Source organism: Acanthopagrus latus, chromosome 13 (assembly GCF_904848185.1).
Source record: "Acanthopagrus latus isolate v.2019 chromosome 13, fAcaLat1.1, whole genome shotgun sequence".
Classification (NCBI taxonomy): Eukaryota; Metazoa; Chordata; class Actinopteri; order Spariformes; family Sparidae; genus Acanthopagrus; species Acanthopagrus latus.
In genome coordinates, this window is record NC_051051.1 from 1,248,624 (window position 1) to 1,268,921 (window position 20,298).

The 20,298-nt window shown below is 43.1% G+C and overlaps 2 protein-coding genes across 4 annotated transcripts; both read left to right on the forward strand.

The window, feature by feature from the left end:
- The first annotated feature begins 618 nt into the window (after positions 1-618).
- On the forward strand, positions 619-14,105 carry hspa4a (heat shock protein 4a). 3 transcript variants are annotated; one of them, XM_037118740.1, is made up of 19 exons: positions 619-929; positions 2,802-2,859; positions 2,963-3,103; positions 3,840-3,962; positions 4,949-5,048; positions 5,735-5,868; positions 6,266-6,510; positions 6,771-6,847; positions 7,162-7,313; positions 7,448-7,554; positions 8,275-8,408; positions 8,685-8,866; positions 9,584-9,667; positions 10,869-11,021; positions 11,363-11,488; positions 11,583-11,690; positions 12,146-12,265; positions 12,394-12,555; positions 13,118-14,105. In XM_037118740.1, the coding sequence occupies exons 1-19, from the start codon at positions 823-825 to the stop codon at positions 13,316-13,318; spliced, it is 2,514 nt and encodes an 837-aa protein (XP_036974635.1). In that variant the 5' UTR covers positions 619-822; the 3' UTR covers positions 13,319-14,105. The 3 variants fall into 3 exon arrangements, with proteins under 3 accessions (XP_036974635.1, XP_036974636.1, XP_036974637.1); XM_037118741.1 differs by lacking the exon at positions 619-929 and adding an exon at positions 1,484-1,631; XM_037118742.1 differs by lacking the exon at positions 619-929 and adding an exon at positions 1,663-1,681.
- A 1,015-nt stretch (positions 14,106-15,120) lies between these two features.
- On the forward strand, positions 15,121-19,839 carry rnf14 (ring finger protein 14). Its single transcript, XM_037118743.1, has 9 exons — positions 15,121-15,277; positions 15,978-16,136; positions 16,464-16,594; positions 16,696-16,885; positions 16,980-17,347; positions 17,429-17,657; positions 18,004-18,176; positions 18,818-18,948; positions 19,040-19,839. Exons 2-9 carry the CDS (start codon positions 15,986-15,988, stop codon positions 19,101-19,103), a joined length of 1,437 nt encoding a protein of 478 aa, XP_036974638.1. The 5' UTR covers positions 15,121-15,277; positions 15,978-15,985; the 3' UTR covers positions 19,104-19,839.
- Positions 19,840-20,298: the final 459 nt, after the last annotated feature.

Sequence of the window (20,298 nt, forward strand, 5' to 3'; positions counted from 1 at the left end):
ACCAACAAATATTGTTAATTCTTCATAAAAACACTTAGAAAGTAATGGATCTAAATGCTGTACAGTGAACGATATACAGTTTAATTCATTCAAAGTGATAAAACACTGCAGACATATATCATTTAATACCATCCTGCATGAAACCTACAATATTTACTCTTCAGTGTTGTTCACTTGCATTGATATCATTTAATTCATTCATGCCATTAGATTTTCATACACTCTCCATACATGTCTTGTCTTGCTGGACCACATTTGTGTTTTGTGTTATAATGAATTATTGATGTGACAACAAAAACAGTGTTGTGGCAAATATTACAAAAGCCCAGCTCTATTGTTGTGGTCAGTTCAGTAAAGCATGTAAAATATGACCTCATACTTCCAACACCCTCATACAGCACAGCCTAGAGTCGATCCCGGGCATCAGCAACCACACAGCCGGTGATTTATTTATGTAATTTACATCTGCAGTGATCGAAACCACCAGTACTGTCTGGCAAAAGTCAAGAATCTCATGATGTTTCCCCTAAACACTCGAATACTGGAGAACAGTCTTTCACATGGTTATAGAAAGGTCCAGAGATATCGAGAACTGGGTAAATCTCGCGATATTTGCTGCGGGACAGTAGAGAGCATAGACACCGGTACTAGTCAGCGGTGTGGATTATGACTAGAAGTAGCCCTACTTAACACAGCGCAACACAACTACTCCCCCCGACCTTTTCAGCCCCTTTAACCTGAAGCTGAACCTTACTTTTTGTTGTCTATATATTCACCTGTAGATACGCTTATAGCCGGAGGAAGACAGCCGTATCGCTGAAGATGTCAGTGGTGGGATTTGACTTGGGCTTTCAAAGCTGCTATGTAGCTGTAGCCCGAGCCGGAGGGATCGAGACAGTCGCTAATGAGTACAGCGACAGATGTACACCGTAAGTACCTGACATACAGGCATTATTAATGGGACTTGTGAGGGAATGGTTATGGCAGAGGGGGATTTAATTGTGTTGTTGTCCTCACCGGTGTCGGGGTGCTGCACGTGAACACCGCTCCACTGACTAGCTACCGTTAGCTAAACTTATTTCTCTGTGTGATGCGATGGCTAATTAGGCTTTTAGCACTCAGACTTTAGTGAACCGTTTCTTAATGTGTCCGTGGCGAACATGGATCCATCTAGAATTCATCCTCAGTTTACGCAGTTTTGGGGTTGCTCTATTTCAGACATCAGCCACGGGGCTAGCTGGCTAGCTAACATGGTTTTTATTAACGTACTGTACGGGTTGAAAACGGATTTTAGTTGCCCGGCGAACACGGGCGGGCGGTGTTCCCCCCCTCCCCCTGTTCTAATTGCTGTTCACGTCTTTAAGGCGAAAGTCGACCAACCGGTGTGCCCCGTGTGGAAAGCAAGCGCTATGCGTGATGTTCTCCGCGATGACGACAGACAGCGAGCCAACCGCTTGTTGGAATATTCTAGAACATTTTTAATGACTCGTCCAGGAGATGTGGCTTTTTTAGATTTAATTTAATTTAGCCCAAACGTGTTTATTTGTGATCAAACGATCTTTTGAGGAAGTGGTTTAAAATTGTTAAGCATTGCTCGTTTGACTGTCTGAGCACACCTTGTACCCACACAGGTTGTAATCACATTTAATCAACATCTTCAAGGGGTCAGCTGTCATCGATTGTAAGATATTGACATGTCTCCATGTTGAGGAGACTTAATGAAAAACAGGACTGCTTTCAAGAAAGCAGTTACAGACTGTCTTTATAAGATATTCATGTTAAAGAAGTGTGTTATCTTTCCTTGTTTAAACTTTAGGTTTGACTTAATGTATACCATGTTTCCATTGCATATCGAATATTTTGAATGAATCTAAAGGTAAAAAGAAGCAACATCTGTTTGAGAAGATATCATGTACTGACACCCTGATGTGCAGTGGAACATAATGTTAACAGGCCTCTTAATACTAATTGGATTAACTGATCAGATTAGTTAATTGAAAAATTCTAATTTATTTAAAGTTAAAAAAAAAATCAATACTGGGAAGAGAGGCTTGCTTTTTAAAAAAAAATCTGAATACTTATTGTTTTTTTTGGTATATTACAAGAAATGCCATTTTGAGAAGTCAAATTGACCCTGGTATCTTGTCATAGGGATAGTTTTGAATGTTTTAAGAGAAAAAAGAAACACTGCATGCAACAAATTATTGCTCAGTTCAATATGTAGTCGAGTGCCTGTTGAGACCAGTATTCTCAGCCACGCGTTGCTCCGATCCATCATAGACATTAGCAACTGGGCGTGTGTGTTGATGGCGACCGCAGCTCCGACATCTGTGTTTGACAGGGAGGACGATGACAAGTGGATACAAGATATAAGTGGACCAACCACTTCAGCCTGTGTTTATATAATACTGTGCAGTTAGTAACAGATGGGTCTGCATGAATCCACAGTCCAGGCCTCAGCATGATCTATCATACATACTGTACATTATTATACATTGTGGAAGATTTCACTTTGACATGAGGCCAAACCCTCATGGTAGCACACGCTGAATTTTACCAAAGCACACAACAAACTGCATGTGTTGCCACTGCAGACATGGTAAAATGTCTGTTCAGTTTCATGTGGGTTAGGCTCTTAAATGTCAGGTCATGTGTAGACGAGACTGCTCGGTAACAGACATGTAAAGCTGTCTTGATTTTGGGTGTATTAAACAAAAGGCGGATTATACAAGCAGATTAGACTGCCTGCTCATACTAGAATGTGAAGTCATAGCATAACGTTTTCTTTTGTTGTCTTGCAGGTCATTTGTATCATTCGGTCCACGAAATCGGTCAATAGGAGCCGCTGCAAAGAGCCAGGTAAAATCAATTCATGCATCCTGCTAACAACCATGTTGTTAAATGCAAAACACTGTAATTATTTCATTATTTTATCATCTTTTGCCTCCCTCATGATGTCCAGGTGGTGACCAACTGTCGGAACACGGTACAAGGCTTCAAGCGATTCCATGGCCGGGCTTTCACAGACCCCTACATCCAGTCAGCCAAGTCTAACTTGGTGTATGAACTTGCACAGATGCCCACTGGGTCCACCGGTATAAAAGTAAGATTGACAATTTTACTGTGCCTCTGCCATATGAGAGATTAGCTACACAGGTTACCTTAAGGTTACCTTAAGTAGGGAGGAAAAGAAACAACGATTCCCAAAAAGAAAACTTGAACGTAAGGCTTAAGTCAAGACTGTACGCTTGAAGTAGGACGTTCGAGAATAAAAAGGGACAGCCATGAGAAATTTAACAGAGTGAAACAGAACAGATAATTCTTGACTATAGTGCTTTCTCCTCTATTTCCTGCTGTGCTCTGTGCTCTAGTCTTCACCAGCTCTATCTAAAGTTGTCATATTTATTTTCGTATAGCATCAATCTGTGGTGGAAGCACCGCCTCAGACCCAGGCGACTAAATGTCTGAATATGAAAAATGTAGTTGGTGTAGCGGCTCAAAACCTTCCCAGTGTTCTTACACGCTGCAAGCACAAAGCCTGGTGTGTTTTATTGTGTCCCTCTGGAGATAATTAATGTGAATTCTCTGGGAAGATGCCCGCACAAGAAATGACAAAACCAAGGCAGTTGCATCAACCTGTTGTTGCAAAATCACCCCTCACATGAAACGTCTCCTGATTGCATATTTACATATTTTATTGCATTAGCTTTCTAAGATGTTGGGTTTTGTGGGCGCCTGTTTAATGAGCTTTCCATTTTCCATTTTTAAGGAAAAACATTTCTTGTTCATGGCTGTTTTAAAGCTTTTTAAACAATCTTCCTAATTCTTGTCATGTGTAGGTGATGTACATGGAGGAGGAAAAAGTGTTCAGCATCGAGCAGGTCACCGGTATGCTGCTGACCAAACTGAAGGAGACTGCTGAAAGTGCGCTGAAGAAGCCGGTTGCGGACTGTGTCATCTCGGTGAGCATCTCTGCAGACGTCTGCAGCGGTCTCATGGCCTCAGCAGGATGTCTTCAAATCTATAAAACTTCTAACAAAGATTTGTCAGTGCTGCGCATTCGTTTTCTGCTTTTCCATGTGTGAGTAGATGTCTTTTAGGCTTATTCTCGTGGCAATATATTTTATCTTGGGGGCTTTAAATGTCTGCAGAGGTGTTAATTTACTTGCTGGATCTCTTCAACCAGCTTATTTAAAGACTTGTCATAGGACTGACAGGGCTGCACTCTTATCACCGTACTTTCTGCCATTCTCTGTACCCAAATGCAATATGGCTTTTACATTTATATCCTGATATTTTGAGTGGAAGCTACTCATGTCACCCTCTCGCATTTTCAAGTAGTTTAGGTTAAAATATGCCTGGAGAAATCTGCCTCCCAGGTGTATAAATATATTACCACCTGTTCATGTGACATTTCGCTCTGAACACTTCACCAGATGTCTTCTGTGAAAGCTTTATTTCCTCCTGTGCACCTTGTCGGTGAAGAGTGGGATGTGTGCGTGCGTGCGTGTGTGTGTGTGTGTGTGTGTGTATTGCTGTGGTTGGTAAATGAATTCACCAGCAGCATCTGTTATGTAATGTTACAGATCTCGCACAGAGGGGCTGTTGCTTTTACTGGCCCTAACTCTACAGTTTGCATCAGCCCTTCAGATGGACAACATGTTATTACCACTGTGGCCAATAGCTAATTTTAGCGCTTGAGCTTTTCCACAAGGAGATGTTTTGTTTTGGCACCCAGAGAAACAGACACGGTAACGTTATCCAGACATCTCGTGATGCAGCCAATTCATTTCAGACATCTTTGCCGTCTTTTAAATGTCTTACAGTAATAGTACGTGTGTTTGTTTCTTACTCAGTGTTAGTTCCAGTTGAATCCGGTCAACACTAATATCTTCACTCACTGTGACTGCTTAATGATTTGTATTAAAACTGCATTTTCCCCTCCCAGGTCCCGAGCTATTTCACTGATGCAGAGAGAAGGTCTGTGATGGACGCAGCTCAGATCGCCGGCCTCAACTGTCTACGACTAATGAATGAGACCACTGCAGGTACATTTATGTAAAGATCACCACATCATTGATTTCATGCCCTGAGAACTGTCATCTAGATTTTCAGATTCTTCTTTAAAGGGGACACTAGACTTTAAAACTTTGATTATGAAGAAAGAACCGTGTTGATGATCTCAAAGTTTATGTACTGTCAGATGTCCCATGAAGATAGCATCCCTGAAGTCTAAGTCCTGGTCAGAGCTGAGATAACTCCCGTCCACACTGTCATCTGTCAGTCTCAGAGGCTGTGTTCAGTCCCAGTCTGGTGTCGAGTGATGTTCAGTGGGTGGCCCTGCTGCCCGCGGTGACACACCCCATCATCCCAGACTCCCCTCGGCTAATTGGGCCACTTGGCTCCACAGCTAATTGACCTACTTGTCAACAGCAGCTAGTTCCTACAGCCAAAGATGGTCACAGCAAAAAGTAGCAAGTCAAGTATAGGGAGCAGCAGTTAGCACTTCTGCTGTTCCCTAATAGTTTTGGAGATACCTTTATAAATTCTGACACCTTTTGAAAAGAGGCCACATGGCATCAAGTGTTTTTACATTTATTATGTTTTAGTTTTTAACTTTCTAAAGCAGATGGAGTTAAACACATCATAACGCTTTGCCTACAAGTTTTTTGCTTGTATTAATAGTTTGGTAGTGACACATTTCATGACCTGTGCTTGTGTCTGTGTGTTGCAGTGACTCTGGCATATGGCATCTACAAACAGGACCTGCCGGCTCCAGAGGAGAAGCCCAGGATAGTGGTGTTTGTGGACGTGGGCCACTCAGGTTACCAGGTGTCGGTTTGTGCCTTCAATAAAGGAAAGCTCAAGGTGAGTGATGAATAATTTGTGCCCATTCTGAAAGGCAACCCTGAGGGGGAGGAATGTTTTAGGGGAGGTTATGATGCCACAGCATTGTTTGCTTGTTGGTTTTGGTAGTTTGTTATTGTCATGTTGGTAGAGATAGACTGGATGGGAAGCAGTGCAGTCAAGGATGAAGCTGATGAATTGTTTTACATGTTATAGTTTATCAGGAGTGCAGTTGCCACGTGTGTGTGTGTGTTTGTGGGCTCACAAAGGCAAAAACCTGTTTGATCAGTTTGTTTGAAAAAAGTCATTTGAGATTTTCCTAGACTTTCACCCGTCCTAGATTTGTAGATGTGTGGTGATATACAACTTTTATCCATCCACTTCAAACATCTATCCTCTCCTCTTCCTCCACCGTCAGATCCTGGCTACAGCGTTTGATTCCGAGCTTGGCGGGAAGGACTTTGACACCATCCTGGTCAACTATTTCTGTGAGGAGTTTGGGAAGAAGTACAAGCTGGATGTCAGGTCCAAGCCCCGGGCGCTGGTGCGACTCTACCAAGAGTGCGAGAAGCTCAAGAAGCTGATGAGTGCCAACTCCTCCGACCTGCCTCTCAACATTGAGTGTTTCATGAATGACATTGATGTCTCCAGTAAACTTAATAGGTGAGATACAGACTTAAGGTGACAACAACATGTGGACCAGAAAACACTAAGTAAAACATTTAAGATGAACCAGTGAATATAAAGCTTCTTGTCTACTCTATTTATTGATTATGTGGACTAGTGTTAGAATATCAGATTAAAGATTATGTTGATATTATTAGAAAATGAGTCTGAGAGTTACCCAGCATCCACCTGCCTGCCCCACACTGTTCCTGACTGTGTGTGAGTCTATTAATAATCTATGACCATGTGTCCCACAGAGGCCAGTTTGAGGAGATGTGTGCAGGGCTGCTGGCCAAAGTCGAGGGTCCCCTGCGCAGCGTCATGGAACAAACCAGTGAGTACATCTGACTTTAATAGCAGCTGGACTCTCCCCTTCAGCATGTGCACACTCATGTCGACAAGGTTCAGGCGCGTCATGTGCTCTCGCTGAGACGGGCCCTCCCTTCGGACACTGGCAGCACGACCTGCCTTCTTCCCTCCCTCTAATTATTCTTTGTATTTAGATTTGGAGAAAAATCATTGTGGATGTGATTGTTCAGTAAGCACACTTGTGGCTTAAGCTTAACATTTCAGTATTAACAGTTGGATGAAGCTGTGATTCTGTAATCTTTTCACAAGCCATGTCCATCTCTGTCTTCCTGCACCCAGAGCTGAAAAAGGAGGATATCTATGCAGTGGAGATTGTGGGTGCGGCCTCCAGAATCCCCGCCATTAAAGAACGTATCAGCAAGTTCTTCGGCAAAGAGCTGAGCACCACCCTGAATGCAGACGAGGCTGTGGCCAGAGGCTGCGCTCTGCAGGTGAAGTTCACCTGTCACGACCAGACACTTGGGTCCAGTGGGAGAAATATCCAAATCAAATCACGTTTTCCTTTTGTCATTGGCATTGAAACTCCAGACACAACACTGACGTATGTTTCTCTTCTTCTCCTCAGTGTGCCATCTTGTCTCCAGCATTTAAAGTCAGAGAGTTCTCCATCACAGATGTCGTCCCCTACTCCATCTCCCTAAAGTGGAACTCTGCTGCAGAGGAGGGACTGAGGTACGATCTCTGTCAGAGCATCAAACACAAGTTCATGCTTCAGTCTCTACTGTTGATGCTGATGTGGCTGTCAACAGACTGTCAGGAAGTAGTTTTTAGGAGTTAATGGATGTGTCTTACTGTATTTAAATGTTTAGACAGCATTAGTACATGAGTTAATGTTTTCTTTAATCTGTGTAATTTTAATCTGTGTTAATGCTGTAGTTACACATCTGAAACTACTTATGCAGGCATATTGTCAACAACTCTCAATATTAAATCTTCCTGCAACTTGTAGTTAAGACAAGAAGTCTACGTGGGACCGGACCACACCTTGGTGCTGCCACTATCTTTTTATCTTTTTAGCCGCTCTAAGCTGTACTTGCAGCGTTTTCTGCCAAACCTGCTGCACACACCCAAAGTCTGTTACTGTGTATTTCAGGTCTTATTATCTGAAGTCTGTGCCAGGTGCATTCATATTTTACTGAATTATTACCTTCTTTTTCTTTACGTGCAAGACAAAAAAACAGAACAGTGACAGGAGAGGAAAACATACAGAACAATCAGTCAAGTCAAGCTAGGTGTTCTAGGAAGAAGTCTATAAAGTTCAGCTGTGAATAAAGAGGGCAAGTTGGTGAATGAAGGCAGATGATGGACGAACTAATCTGTAAAATATCTTCAACTCTTTCTGTTCAATTGTCTTGTCTTGTTCACTTCCTTCTGGTGTTTTATTTTTCACAGTGATTGTGAGGTTTTCCCAAAGAACCACGCAGCTCCCTTCTCCAAAGTTTTGACGTTCTTCCGGAAAGAGTCCTTCACCCTAGATGCTTACTACAACAACCCGAAGGAGCTGCCCTGCCCCAACACCTCTATAGGTACTGCAAGTTCAGGGAAGACAAGCGGACAGTAACGAGCGTGGCATAAATCCTTTTGTTTGTTTTGACAGAAGAAAAAGCTTGACTGACAGAAACTTTCTGATTTTTTGTATTTATTAATTAAATCTGTAGTTAACAAGATGTTTGACATTATGCTGAAGATGTTGAATCTGTCCTTGTGATTCATTTTAGCGTCTTTTCTAAACCCCTCCACAACAATATAAGAGCATTTTTCACTTATATTCTAAACCGTGACTCTTTCCTCTGTCTCTACAGGCCAGTTCCTGATCCAGAATGTGGTTCCTCAGGCGTCTGGGGAGAGTGCAAAGGTCAAAGTGAAAGTCCGGGTCAACGTTCACGGGATGTTCAGTGTTGCTAGCGCCTCGTTAATAGAGGTCGTGAAAACAGTGGAGGGAGAGGAGCCAATGGAGACGGACCAGACAGTGAAGGAGGAGGAGGTGTGTGTGTGTGTGTGTGTGTGTGTGTGTGTGTGTGTGTGTGTGTGTGTGTGTGTGTGTGTGTGTGTGTGTGTGTGTGTGTGTGTGTGTGGTTTTCTCTTTGGTTCACCTCACAGATCATTTACACACACACACAGCCTCAGCTTGGCCACACCTTAGTTTTTAATAGTCGTTCATCTCATCACTCTGGAATTTAGATGTTCTGCCCTCACAAGCTTCCGACACCTTCACTGGGCTGTGTTTATTTCTCTCTAATGCCTCTTTGTAATTTGTCTGACATTTTATTTTGGGTTGTTAGTCACGATCTGCGATCCAGAACCAACTGTTGGACTAATTTGCATTCATTCTGGCCTTTTTCCCCCAAATAATGCGTCACAGTTGTGGAGCAGGTGGACACTTTTATCAGCACCTGGGCTATTAGTGTTCAAACACAAACCCTCTGCAACAAATAGTGCCTGTGAAGAGCTTGAAAACATGGAGCTGTGGTAGAGCCTCCCCTGAATAGAGGGAAAATAAGACTGAAATCCACAACAGAAATTATCTACAAAAACACAGTCAACACAGTGTTTCAACCTTACAAATACTTGTGCGGTTGTTGTCTGACTGAGGGTGCAAATGTTGAAATGTTCAGAAAATCCAGAGACACAAACTACCATGCGTTGTGTCAACATGATTCACAGTATGTACTATGTCTGTTCTTCTGTTACTATGTGTCAGAACAAAATGCAGGTGGACCAGGAGGATCAGAAACATCAGTCTGGAGACAACGGAGACAAGAAATCAGAGGCCGAGGAGATGGAGGTAACCTTGTGCTGGGCGATACGGTCCAATAAACTCCAGTGTAAACACATACACACTACAAAGTGTATGAGAGTTAAAATGGTGGAGAAAACTGCTCCTGTTTGTAGTTCTGCTGTTTCATCTAAAACCTATTTTACCAAAAAGACAAAGACACATTCTTATATCGCCTCTGTGTGCGAGAACCACAGAGTTAAGTATTGTTAAGAAACCAACAGCAATAAAGTGTTCCAAAGGAACCCCATCCGCCGTTGAACAGGCTTGTAAAGTAAAAACTGTTCCATAAAGTAAGAGAATACATTTAAACAGTTGTTTGGCAGATCCAACACATGAGATGTGGGAAACATCAAACATTATTATTGTAACAGTCCAAAACAACGAATACAGAATATTCTCCAGAATCATCTCAGAGGTTCTGCATCGCAAACTCAAGTCAAACCAGCAAACAACAGATGAGCAGACTGACCTGAATGTAACACTAAACACAGCGTCCAACTGTACACCTGTAGAGGTGAACGTTGTCTCAGGTAGAGTTGTTCTCTCAGAGCTGTGAGCAACGTTGCTGCTGCATCACTTCCTGATTGCCCAAACTACGGGGCAGGCTGAGGGTCATGACATGCATCAAAAATGTCTTAATGCTGTTAAAAGAAGTTTGCACCAACATGTTGGTATCGCATTAACTTTGACAGCTCGAAGAAAAAAGCTTTATCGCCCAGCACTAAGGTGACCATTAAGAACACTAACTTGTATAGTAACTCCATGTTTGACACAAGATAATTAACATTCTGCAAAGGTTGTTGTGCATTTACACACACACACACACACACACACACACACACACACACACACACACACACACACACACAAGGATTGAGTGTATTTAAACATTTGAGGGATTTGTTTTTTTGTATCACTTCTGGATTTGGTCACCTGCTTATTTTATTAAAGGACATGTTTTGTTGAGTTTGAGGGGAATTAGTAGTAATTAGTAACCTCTAAATTCCACCAGATCCATGTTTGGTCCAGCTCCACGTGTCACTGTCAGGTTTGACTTTAGTCTATCTTACACTGCAGCTCCGGCCAGATCTGGAGCAGATACGCAGGACTTCCATTTCTGCCAGATGCTCATAGCAGACACTCTTATGGTGTAAAGGAATCTTTCTGAGAATACAAAGATCTTATAATTTCTGTTTTCCTCTTTCAGACGATGGAGGACAACAAGCAGGAGAAGAAGACCGACCAGCCCCCACAGGCCAAGAAGCCCAAAGTTAAAACGAAGACAGTGGATCTTCCCATCCAGAACAGCCTGCAGTGGCAGCTGTCCCCTGACGTACTGAACACGTTTGTGGAGAATGAGGTAACGCTCTAAAAATCTCCAGGAATGTCTGGCACGCACTCGGGGTATTTGTCTGAGCAGTGTTATCGTTGGACTTACTGCTCCTGGTGTCACTTGCTTTAAATTTAAAACTATAAGAACGTATTGTCAGCCACTTTGCAATGAATGGTTGTATTATAATGGCTGTGCCTCATCTGATGGAAGGTTTTTCTCCTGAGGAAGATGTTTTTCCTCAAGAAGTTAGATATAATCATCTCCGAATGTCTTTTGTTTTCCTGCTTTATCGTCTCCGTCCTCACGTGGTTCGATGTCCCGTCTTTGGTCTGTATGTGTCAGTAACGTCTCCACTGTGACTCTTCCAGGGTAAGATGATCATGCAGGATAAGCTCGAGAAGGAGAGGAACGACGCGAAAAACAACGTCGAGGAGTATGTCTATGAGATGAGGGACAAACTGCACGGCGTCCTGGAGAAGTTTGTGAATGAAGCTGTGAGTAGAGATCACACTCGAGGCATGAAGGTGGAAATAAAACATGGGTTGTGATTAACTGTGAATTTATTCTCTCTTCTTGTACAACATGCAGGACCGCGACACGTTCTCGTTAAAACTGGAGGACACGGAGAACTGGCTGTATGAAGACGGAGAGGACCAACAGAAACAAGTTTACATTGACAAACTGGCTGAGCTGAAGGTAACCGGGCCTGCAGGGTGACGGGACAGTTGATCATAAAGAGACGGCAGCTTCTCTCTGTACAGTGTTGGTGTTTGTCATCAGAGAAAAAGACTGATGTGTTACTCGTCACACCAACGTGGACAGCACTTATTTAAAAATGAGACAAATGGACAGATTTCAAATTCTTTAACGTTAATGTTTGAAGACATTTTGTGATCAGAATGGTTTCCTCTCTTGTTCTTATAACTAAAGAACGGGTCTAAAAATAGTGTTGTGAGGTTTGACAGCTGTTTTCTGTGTTTGAAGATAAGACTGATATTTATAGATCAGTATTTAAAATAGGAGAAAGACAAAATCACTATTATCAGAAGTTGATCTGTTGTCATTAATCGGTGAATCAGCCTCGTCTCTGCATTGTGTCTGCATCGCTCGAAGACGCGCTGACTAAAACCTGATGTTGTTCCTTTAATCAGCAACTCGGTCAGCCGATTCTTGAGCGATACCTGGAATCTGAGGAGAGGCCAAAAGCTTTCGAGGAGCTTGGCAGACAGATCCAGATGTACATGAAGATCACTGAAGCTTACAAGGCAAAGGTAACGTGACACACAGAGAGTTCTGTATATTAGAGTAGCAGCAGTTTGTTTGTATATCAGCAGTTTTTGAGAACAGCTGATGTGGGTGTAGGTGTAACTAACCTGTGACCTGTGCTTTCCCCCAACAGGATGAGCAGTACAGTCACCTGGACGAGCTGGAGGTGACTCGTGTGGACAAGCAGGTGAACGACGCCATGGTCTGGATGAACAGCAAGATGAACCAGCAGAACAGTCAGGACCTCACTCTGGAGCCAGTGGTCAAGGTTCAAGAGATCCAGGCCAAGATGAAGGTACGCAGAGTTCAGCTAAGACGGATACGACTGTGGAAATACTGGTGGAGGAAAAATGTTCATTTTTCTCTGCAGCAGTAAAAAGTGTTGACACCACACGCCAGCAGCAGAATAACTTCCAGCCCCACACAAACCAGGTGTCCTGAGTGATTTCTGTGTCCCAGCTCATTATTGAGCTTGAAAAACACGTCAGCAGCAGCAGCGACTACTAACAGCGTGCGTCCCACAGCACTGATGTCTAACGATCAGGAAGTGAAACTAAACAAGCAACGTTCTCACTCCACCTTCACTACAAATTGGGAACTGCAGATCACATTACAACTGGAGAGCTTTAATTTCTTTGAACTGCAAAAGATTTTCCTGGTAATGAATGAATGAATAAATATGGGGAGCACAGATACTCTGCAGACGCCAGTTGCAGATTTCTGGGAAAAAATAAACCAATTCTTGATTGATCAGGTCGTAGAAATCCATCTAATTTAAAGTTGGATCAGGTAAACAAAATATAAAAGTTAGCTTTTCTACATTCTCTTTAACAAGTGTTTTGTTTGTCCCCGTTCAGGAGCTGTATGCAGCCTGTAACCCCGTGGTGTCCAAACCCAAGCCCAAGGTGGAGCCTCCTAAGGAGGAGAAGACGGAGAACGGGCCGGTCAATGGACAGGAGGGAACAGAGAACCAGCAGTCCAACCCAGACAAAGCCACACCTGCAGGCAAGGAGCAGGGGACAGCAGAGAACAAGCTCCCTGAGATGGACATCGACTAACTGTTACAGCTGTCGTCCTCTGAGTTTCACCTCCGTCTGTCCTGCTACACGCCCCCGATTCTGTCGTTCTCCTGAGAGCGACGGCACAGTCGCCTCTCTCTCCAAGACAAACAGCAGCATCCCTAATCAATACTGTTCATCAGTCGGCCTCTCTGCCATGTCATTTCTCATTCTCTCTGATGAATACAAAAATATTGCATCATATTAATAGTGAATGGACTACTTTACTACCTTAAAGCTGTGGGATGGAACCTGCTTTCTCCGTGTTGCTTTGATGGCCATTATGTTTAAAGATTGTTTTGTTCAGGATGAATGTCAGGTTTGAAGAATTGTAAGCCAAGTGGACGTGCAGAAGAAAAACTAGTATACATCCATGAAATGTAAAGAATAATGCAGTATGTCTAAATAAGATCGTAGGAACAGCAGCACATGTAACAAACATGGATTGTTCCAAATAGTGCATTTTGTTTTTCCACTACAGATAATTGTAACTGTTGAATTATAATATGTAAAGTTTTAAAGGTGAGAAGGAGTTTTTGTTGAGTTTACCTGTACTGTATGTTGAAACTAGATCCTAAGTTACTGTCATGCAGGATTTCCTTGGCTTCACCGGCTCTTCTCATACTACAGCGATGGTCTGTCGTTCTCTGGTAGCCTTGTATTGTTTTTTTCTACTTAAACAGTGAATGTTGGTCCGACTCATCACCTCCTGGTGCTGCTGTTGATTCCACATCACCAAAAAAAAAAAAAAAAAAGGCAGAAAATAAATCTTGACAAACAAAAAAAATGTGATGTGACAAATGACTTCAATGAGTTCATTCTGCTGCCTGCAGCTGTCAGACGAGGTGAATGGAAGCTGAACTTTAATTTACCTTGTGAAAACACTCAGCTGGTAAAATGTCTTTTAATAGTTTATTAGTCATAGAAGAATTTCCTCTTCTGCTGAACCACCTGGACACCTGTCAGTGATGGGACAGATGGTAACTATACATCTATAACCTATATATCCTGCTGCCACTGTTTACATGAGCTAACACTGCTAACAAGCTTGAATGCTTCCCTGAAACAAGCTGGTTTCTTAGGTTGTTAGTGCAAAATGTAGAAAACGCTAGTTCTTAAATTTTACACACCATAATATAACTGAAGTCAATTAATCAATTATTGGACAGAAAAAATTTGAAAAACTAGCTTGAATGCTTTCCCTACTGTTAAATAGCTAGTCTCCTAATTTGCCGGTCATTTTGATACATTTGAAGCTGATTAAATAATAATTAGAAAGTATTCAGTAACAATTTGAAGATTTTTTTCCAAGTAAGAATGGCCAATTGGTCCCAATTTCTCAAATGAGACAATTTTCTGGTTTTCCCCAAAGATGGTAAACTTTATTGAATTTTAACTTAAAAGGTGAAAGTCACCAATACGAAAAGTCTTAAATGTACTAAAGTATTAAAAGTACAAGTAAAAGTAGTATTTATCAGTATACAGTAAACCATGAGTTTACTAATTTCTGATATTCAGCATGTTTATAATGTGTGATTGTTGAAAAACTGAATTAATTTAAAGATACACTGGCTCTGATGCAGCATGTAATCTGCAAAGTAACTGAAGTTATGAAATAAATGTGGTGGAGTAAAGCAGCAAACAAGTAGAAGTGGTAGTTTAGTGTATATAAAGTAATAAATGTTTTGTTTAAAACCCAGAGATAGTCACTTTAAACTCATTCAGGAAGATGGAACCAAATGTGTATGTTTAAAATGACTCAAACTGATTAATCGGTCACCAGACCAGCTGGCAGCTGATCGATTAACCGCTGCAGGTTTAATAAAAGTGTCGCTGTTGTGGTTTGAATGTGGTCGTGGACGCAGAGACGCTGACCGCCTGCAGGGGGCGTCGTCCCGCACACAGGCTCCAGTCATGAGCCGGTCAGAGTGCAGGAGTCACTAGTTCGGGTCGGACAAGGTAAGAAACGCTTTATTCCCTCGTTTTAACTGTTTTATCACACTTGTGGTAGTTTTGTTGACACGTACAGACGAGTCGGTCTGGTTTAAAGCAGCCACAGTGGAACTGAACCAAACTCCCACCGGAGCCACAGCCACTGTTTACATTAGCTAACACGGCTAGTTAGCTTCCCTGCTGCTAACTAGCTAACGTTAGTTCCCTCGTCCTCTAGCTAGCTGAAATGTCTCCCGGCGTGAAGTTCCACGGCGTGTTTACTGACACAGCATCACTTGTGTGTATTCAGGTGACTGTGAGCCAACTTGTCATTAATAACAAACATGTCTAGTGTGGCTAAAGTTTACTTCTCCTAGCTAGCGTGCTAACTTCTGAGCCGTGCGTCGGCTAATGCAAGCTTGATGTGATGTCACAACAAAGTTGAGACATCGAGTCTCTCGTGTTCTTTATCTCACTCTTACAACGAAGCCTGTCGAAAAGTGTTGAACTCACATCAGATCGATCAGTCAATACTCTGCAGTGAGGGTGAAACTGTCTCAAGCTGAGTTTCTGTTTCAGTATTTATTGATCGCAGCTGGTGATAAACGTGATTAATTAGCCGCAGATCTGTCAGGATGTCTGCCAGCTGCTTGTTGGCTTTACATGCGTGTTGTTTGTTAAGTTCCCTTCTGTTGCGTTCATGGCCCTGTCCGTGTTGTTGTTGCAGGAATGTAAATGTCTGAGGACAAGGAAGCCCAGGAGGATGAGCTGCTTGCTTTAGCAAGTATCTATGAGGAGGAGGAGTTCCACCGGGCAGAGTCTGCTCAGGGGGGAGAGATCCAGCTGTGCCTGGAGCTGCCTGCTGACTTCAGAGTGGTTGTCAAAGGTACACCTGTCAGTCAGCTTGGTGAAGAAACCGTATGTTGTATATGATTCTCTTTAAGTTACTCCTGCTCTTATTAAGACAGCCATTAGGGGCGGACAGTTACTGTGGGCATTATTATTGATTATTAGTATTTTTCTGTCAGATCTCAGAAAAAGATTCAAATTTAAAAACATGCAGCTTTTATGCTGAGCAGCTTCCCCTCACACTGTAACTGTAAATATCTGTTTTCAGTGTCTTGATTTCTAATGATCTGTGTCTGTATGCGTCATGAAAGAGCCACATTAGTCTCACTCACATTGTAAACGTAACTTTGTCTGTGTGTTGCAGGAGAGAAGCAAACTGAATACCATGTCTGCTTCTTACCTCCTCTGGTGCTCAACTTCGAGCTTCCTGCAGACTACCCATCCACCTCCTCACCTGTTTTCACTCTCAGCTCTAAGTGGATGACCAGAGCACAGGTAAGAAGGATGCTAGCTTACGTTAATTTTACGTAATTCTACATCACATGTATCTTGAGGTTGCTGTCGGTACCACTCATCCCTCTCTTGTTCCTCCTCAGATGAGCTCTCTGTGCAGGCGCCTGGATGAGCTGTGGGAGGAGAACCAAGGCTGCGTGGTTCTCTTCACATGGATCCAGTTCCTCAAAGAGGAGGCTATCGACTTCCTGGGCATCCAGTCTCCTCTTGAAGTCATTAGAGGAGGAAGTAAGGCAGGTGGTGAGCGCAGGAAAACCGACCCGGCAGCCACAGGTACAGAATTTATTGTTTTGTTTGTGTAGAGACGTCTGCAGAAACTCATGTTCCTCTCTAACAACTTTCTAATGTTCTTTTTTTCTCTGCTCAGCTCCGACTCAGTGTGAAAGTCATCCTGAGAACACGGAGGAGAAAAAAAGGAAAGTAAAGAAGGAGAAGTCTGAAACAGGACTGGACCCGCGTGCTGTTCTCACCATGGACCCGTGTGCCGACCTCCTACTTCAGCTCCTGGACTTTGACGAGGCGCAGCGGCAGAGGGTGTTCGATGCCAAGGTGTTCTGCTGTGGGATCTGCTTTTCAGAGAAGCTGGGCTCCAGCTGCCTCTGCTTCAAGGAGTGCCAGCACGTCTACTGCAAGGCCTGCATGACTGAATACTTCCAGATCCAAATACGGGACGGCAACGTTCAGTGCCTTAATTGCCCTGAGCCCAAATGTACCTCGTTAGCTACACCGTTGCAGGTAAGAGAGAGGCTGTGAAAGAAGATGTGTGGATCTGATTGGCCACCTTCTCACCTGTAATGAACCCGGTCCCTCTCTCAGGTGAAGCAGCTGGTGAATGAAGAGCTGTTTGCCCGTTATGACCGTTTGTTGCTCCAGTCCAGTCTGGACCTCATGGCCGACGTGGTCTACTGTCCCCGCCAGTCCTGCGGCACTGCTGTGATGGTGGAGCCGGACACCACCATGGGCATCTGCTCCGCCTGCCAGTACGCTTTTTGCACACTGTGCAAGCTCGGCTACCACGGCCTGTCCAACTGCAGAATCAATGCAGGTTAGAGGCGGCACTGCTTTGTTCGTGTTGTTATGTGTGTTTGACAAAATCTCCATCAACAGCTGTTCAGGTCCTTTAAGGTTACACTGATGATTAAGTTACATTTTAAATACTCTTCAGAGGGAAAGACGAGTTGATCTGCAGGATTATTATCAGCTTTGTTAAAGTACAACACTCTTCTTTCTCAAACAGTGACCTAAAACTAACTCTTCAGTTCTGTGTGTGTTGTTCTAAACTAAACACAAAGTTTCTTCTGGAGTGACATGATGATTAATAACTGTTTCAGATGGTTCCACAGATTCCTCTGGTTGAAACCAGCGTTCTGTTTTCTGTCATTGTTCCGTAGATGAGTTGCGTAACCTCAGAGACGAGTACCTGTCGGCCTCGACTGAGGGGAAGAAGTTCATGGAGCAGCGCTTTGGGAAGAGGGTGATCCAGAAAGCAGTGGAAGAGTCCTTTAGCAGAGACTGGCTCAATGAAAACTGCAAAGGCTGCCCACGCTGTGGAACCAATATACAGGTGGGGCGCCCTCTGCTGGTCTCTGTGCAGTAGAACAGGCTCTGACCCGATCACTGGCCCGATCACTGCTCTCCGGTTCTGTGTATGAGACAGGTGGAGAAGTTTTTTACTTACCGACATCTTGCAGATATTTAGAAACAATCGAGAGCAAACTGTGTGTTGTCGACACTATAGATGATCAGTATTTTTTAACCTGGATTCTGTGAAGTGATTTAAAAAGAAGAACTTCTAGTGGACTCGCTCTGACAGTGTGACGGGTCAGGGCTTACACTGAAGCTAGTTTCGCTGGCTGCCCGCTGAAACACTCGTAAGTACTGATTATTAGTTTAGTCCACTTAAAGCACTTGTTTTTACCACTGAGAGGATCATAGTTGTTCAATATCTGACAATATCATGGCAAAAATCCCTACAGAGATGTTTTTAAGTAATAAAATACATTTTGTTAGAACAGAACCAGCTGCTGCCGCTCTCAGCACCAGACTCTAGCTGCAGAAATAGACACTGTATCGTCTTAAATCACACGTCTGACTCCGTTTCTCTGACATTAAATCCATACTGTCGCTGCAGATTCCTTCGATCTCTCCCAGGATATGTCAGTGACTGTTGCGGGTGTTTCATGAATCGTCTCTGTGTCTCTGCAGAAAGTGGACGGCTGTAACAAGATGACTTGCACCTCGTGTAGACAATACTTCTGCTGGTTGTGTCTGGGCCTGCTCAGCAAAGTCAACCCGTACAGCCACTTTAACAATCCTCATTCACCCTGTTACAACCAGTGAGTCCTCGCTTCTCTTCTGTCTGTTCACCACTTCATCAGGTGTGAATCTACAGACACGCTGATTAAATGCGTCCTTTCTTCCCTGCAGACTCTTCCAAGGTGTGGATCTCGACGAGGAAGATGCCTTCTGGAGTGACGAGGAGGAGGACTGACTCCAGATCAGTGCCTCGCTGCTGTCTGCTCCATGTGAATGCACTTTATCTCACATCACCATCACTCATCATGCAGCAGTAGCATGACGGTGCCACCACAATCATGTACCATCATCTATGTTTTGAATACGGTAGAAAACAGTCGATGTCTGCGTGGAAATGATTCATATTCTGAATATATATGACATAGATGACAGATGTCAGGTTTGAAACGTTGATCAGGAAGAGAAATAGCAGTTAAGATTAAAAAGGGGAGGAAAGCTTTGGCCGTTTTGGCATAAAATCCTTTTTCTTTTCTTTTTTAATCACTCTTTTGGTTAAAAGCCTCAAGGAAACAAAAGTTCACAGGACGAGGCATTTAAATCAGAAAGCAGAAGGATGAATTTCTCTTTGTTATACAGTTGACGGATCTTAATGATGAGACTGGACCACAGCTCAGTTTGGTCAGTTTCAGGATTTTTACTTTCAGCACTGAGTCCTGAGAGTTTCAGGGAAGAGAAGGACTGTTCATGTGTCCTGTCAGGCGTCCTGCTTCTAAAATGAAATGTCTACGTCTCTGACTCTGTCTTGTGTCAAAACTAACTTCTCTTCAGACCTTCAGGGTAGATGATCTAACCACACACACACCTGATTAATTAGAATAAAAAGAGGTTTCGTTTGTTTCAGCTGAGGGTTGTTTTTAGTTCTCATGTGTTTTCACAGCTTGTAATAAAAGTCAGGTGGGCTGAAAATGAGAGCTGGTGAAGAATTGAGTCGTGAGAGTTTTCATGATTTCAATCACGTCGTGTCTACAGAATGTAACATGGAGTGAGTATCTGATGGTTCACTGGGATTATGATTCTTCACATCCTCTTTTGTACAACATTTGATTAAATGCTGCCAATCACAGGTGTCAAAGAGGCCGCTGGGTCCTGATGAAGTGTGTAGATACATGAAGTATTTTGTATAATTAATTTATTTAGTCTTTTGGTTTATTACACATTTCATCAGAATGGAGAGGAAAGCAGTTCTGTTTGAAACCGAGCTCGACATCAGATGTGTTCCCTGTCGGCTCCTCGCTACTTTCAAATGTACAGACTTATTTCAGAACTTGTTCTGGTCCGCACCGGTGAAGAGACGATCTGTAGTTCAGTCTTGAAATGCACATGGATTCACTTTCCTGTCACTACATGTCTCATGTTTGAACACATGACCT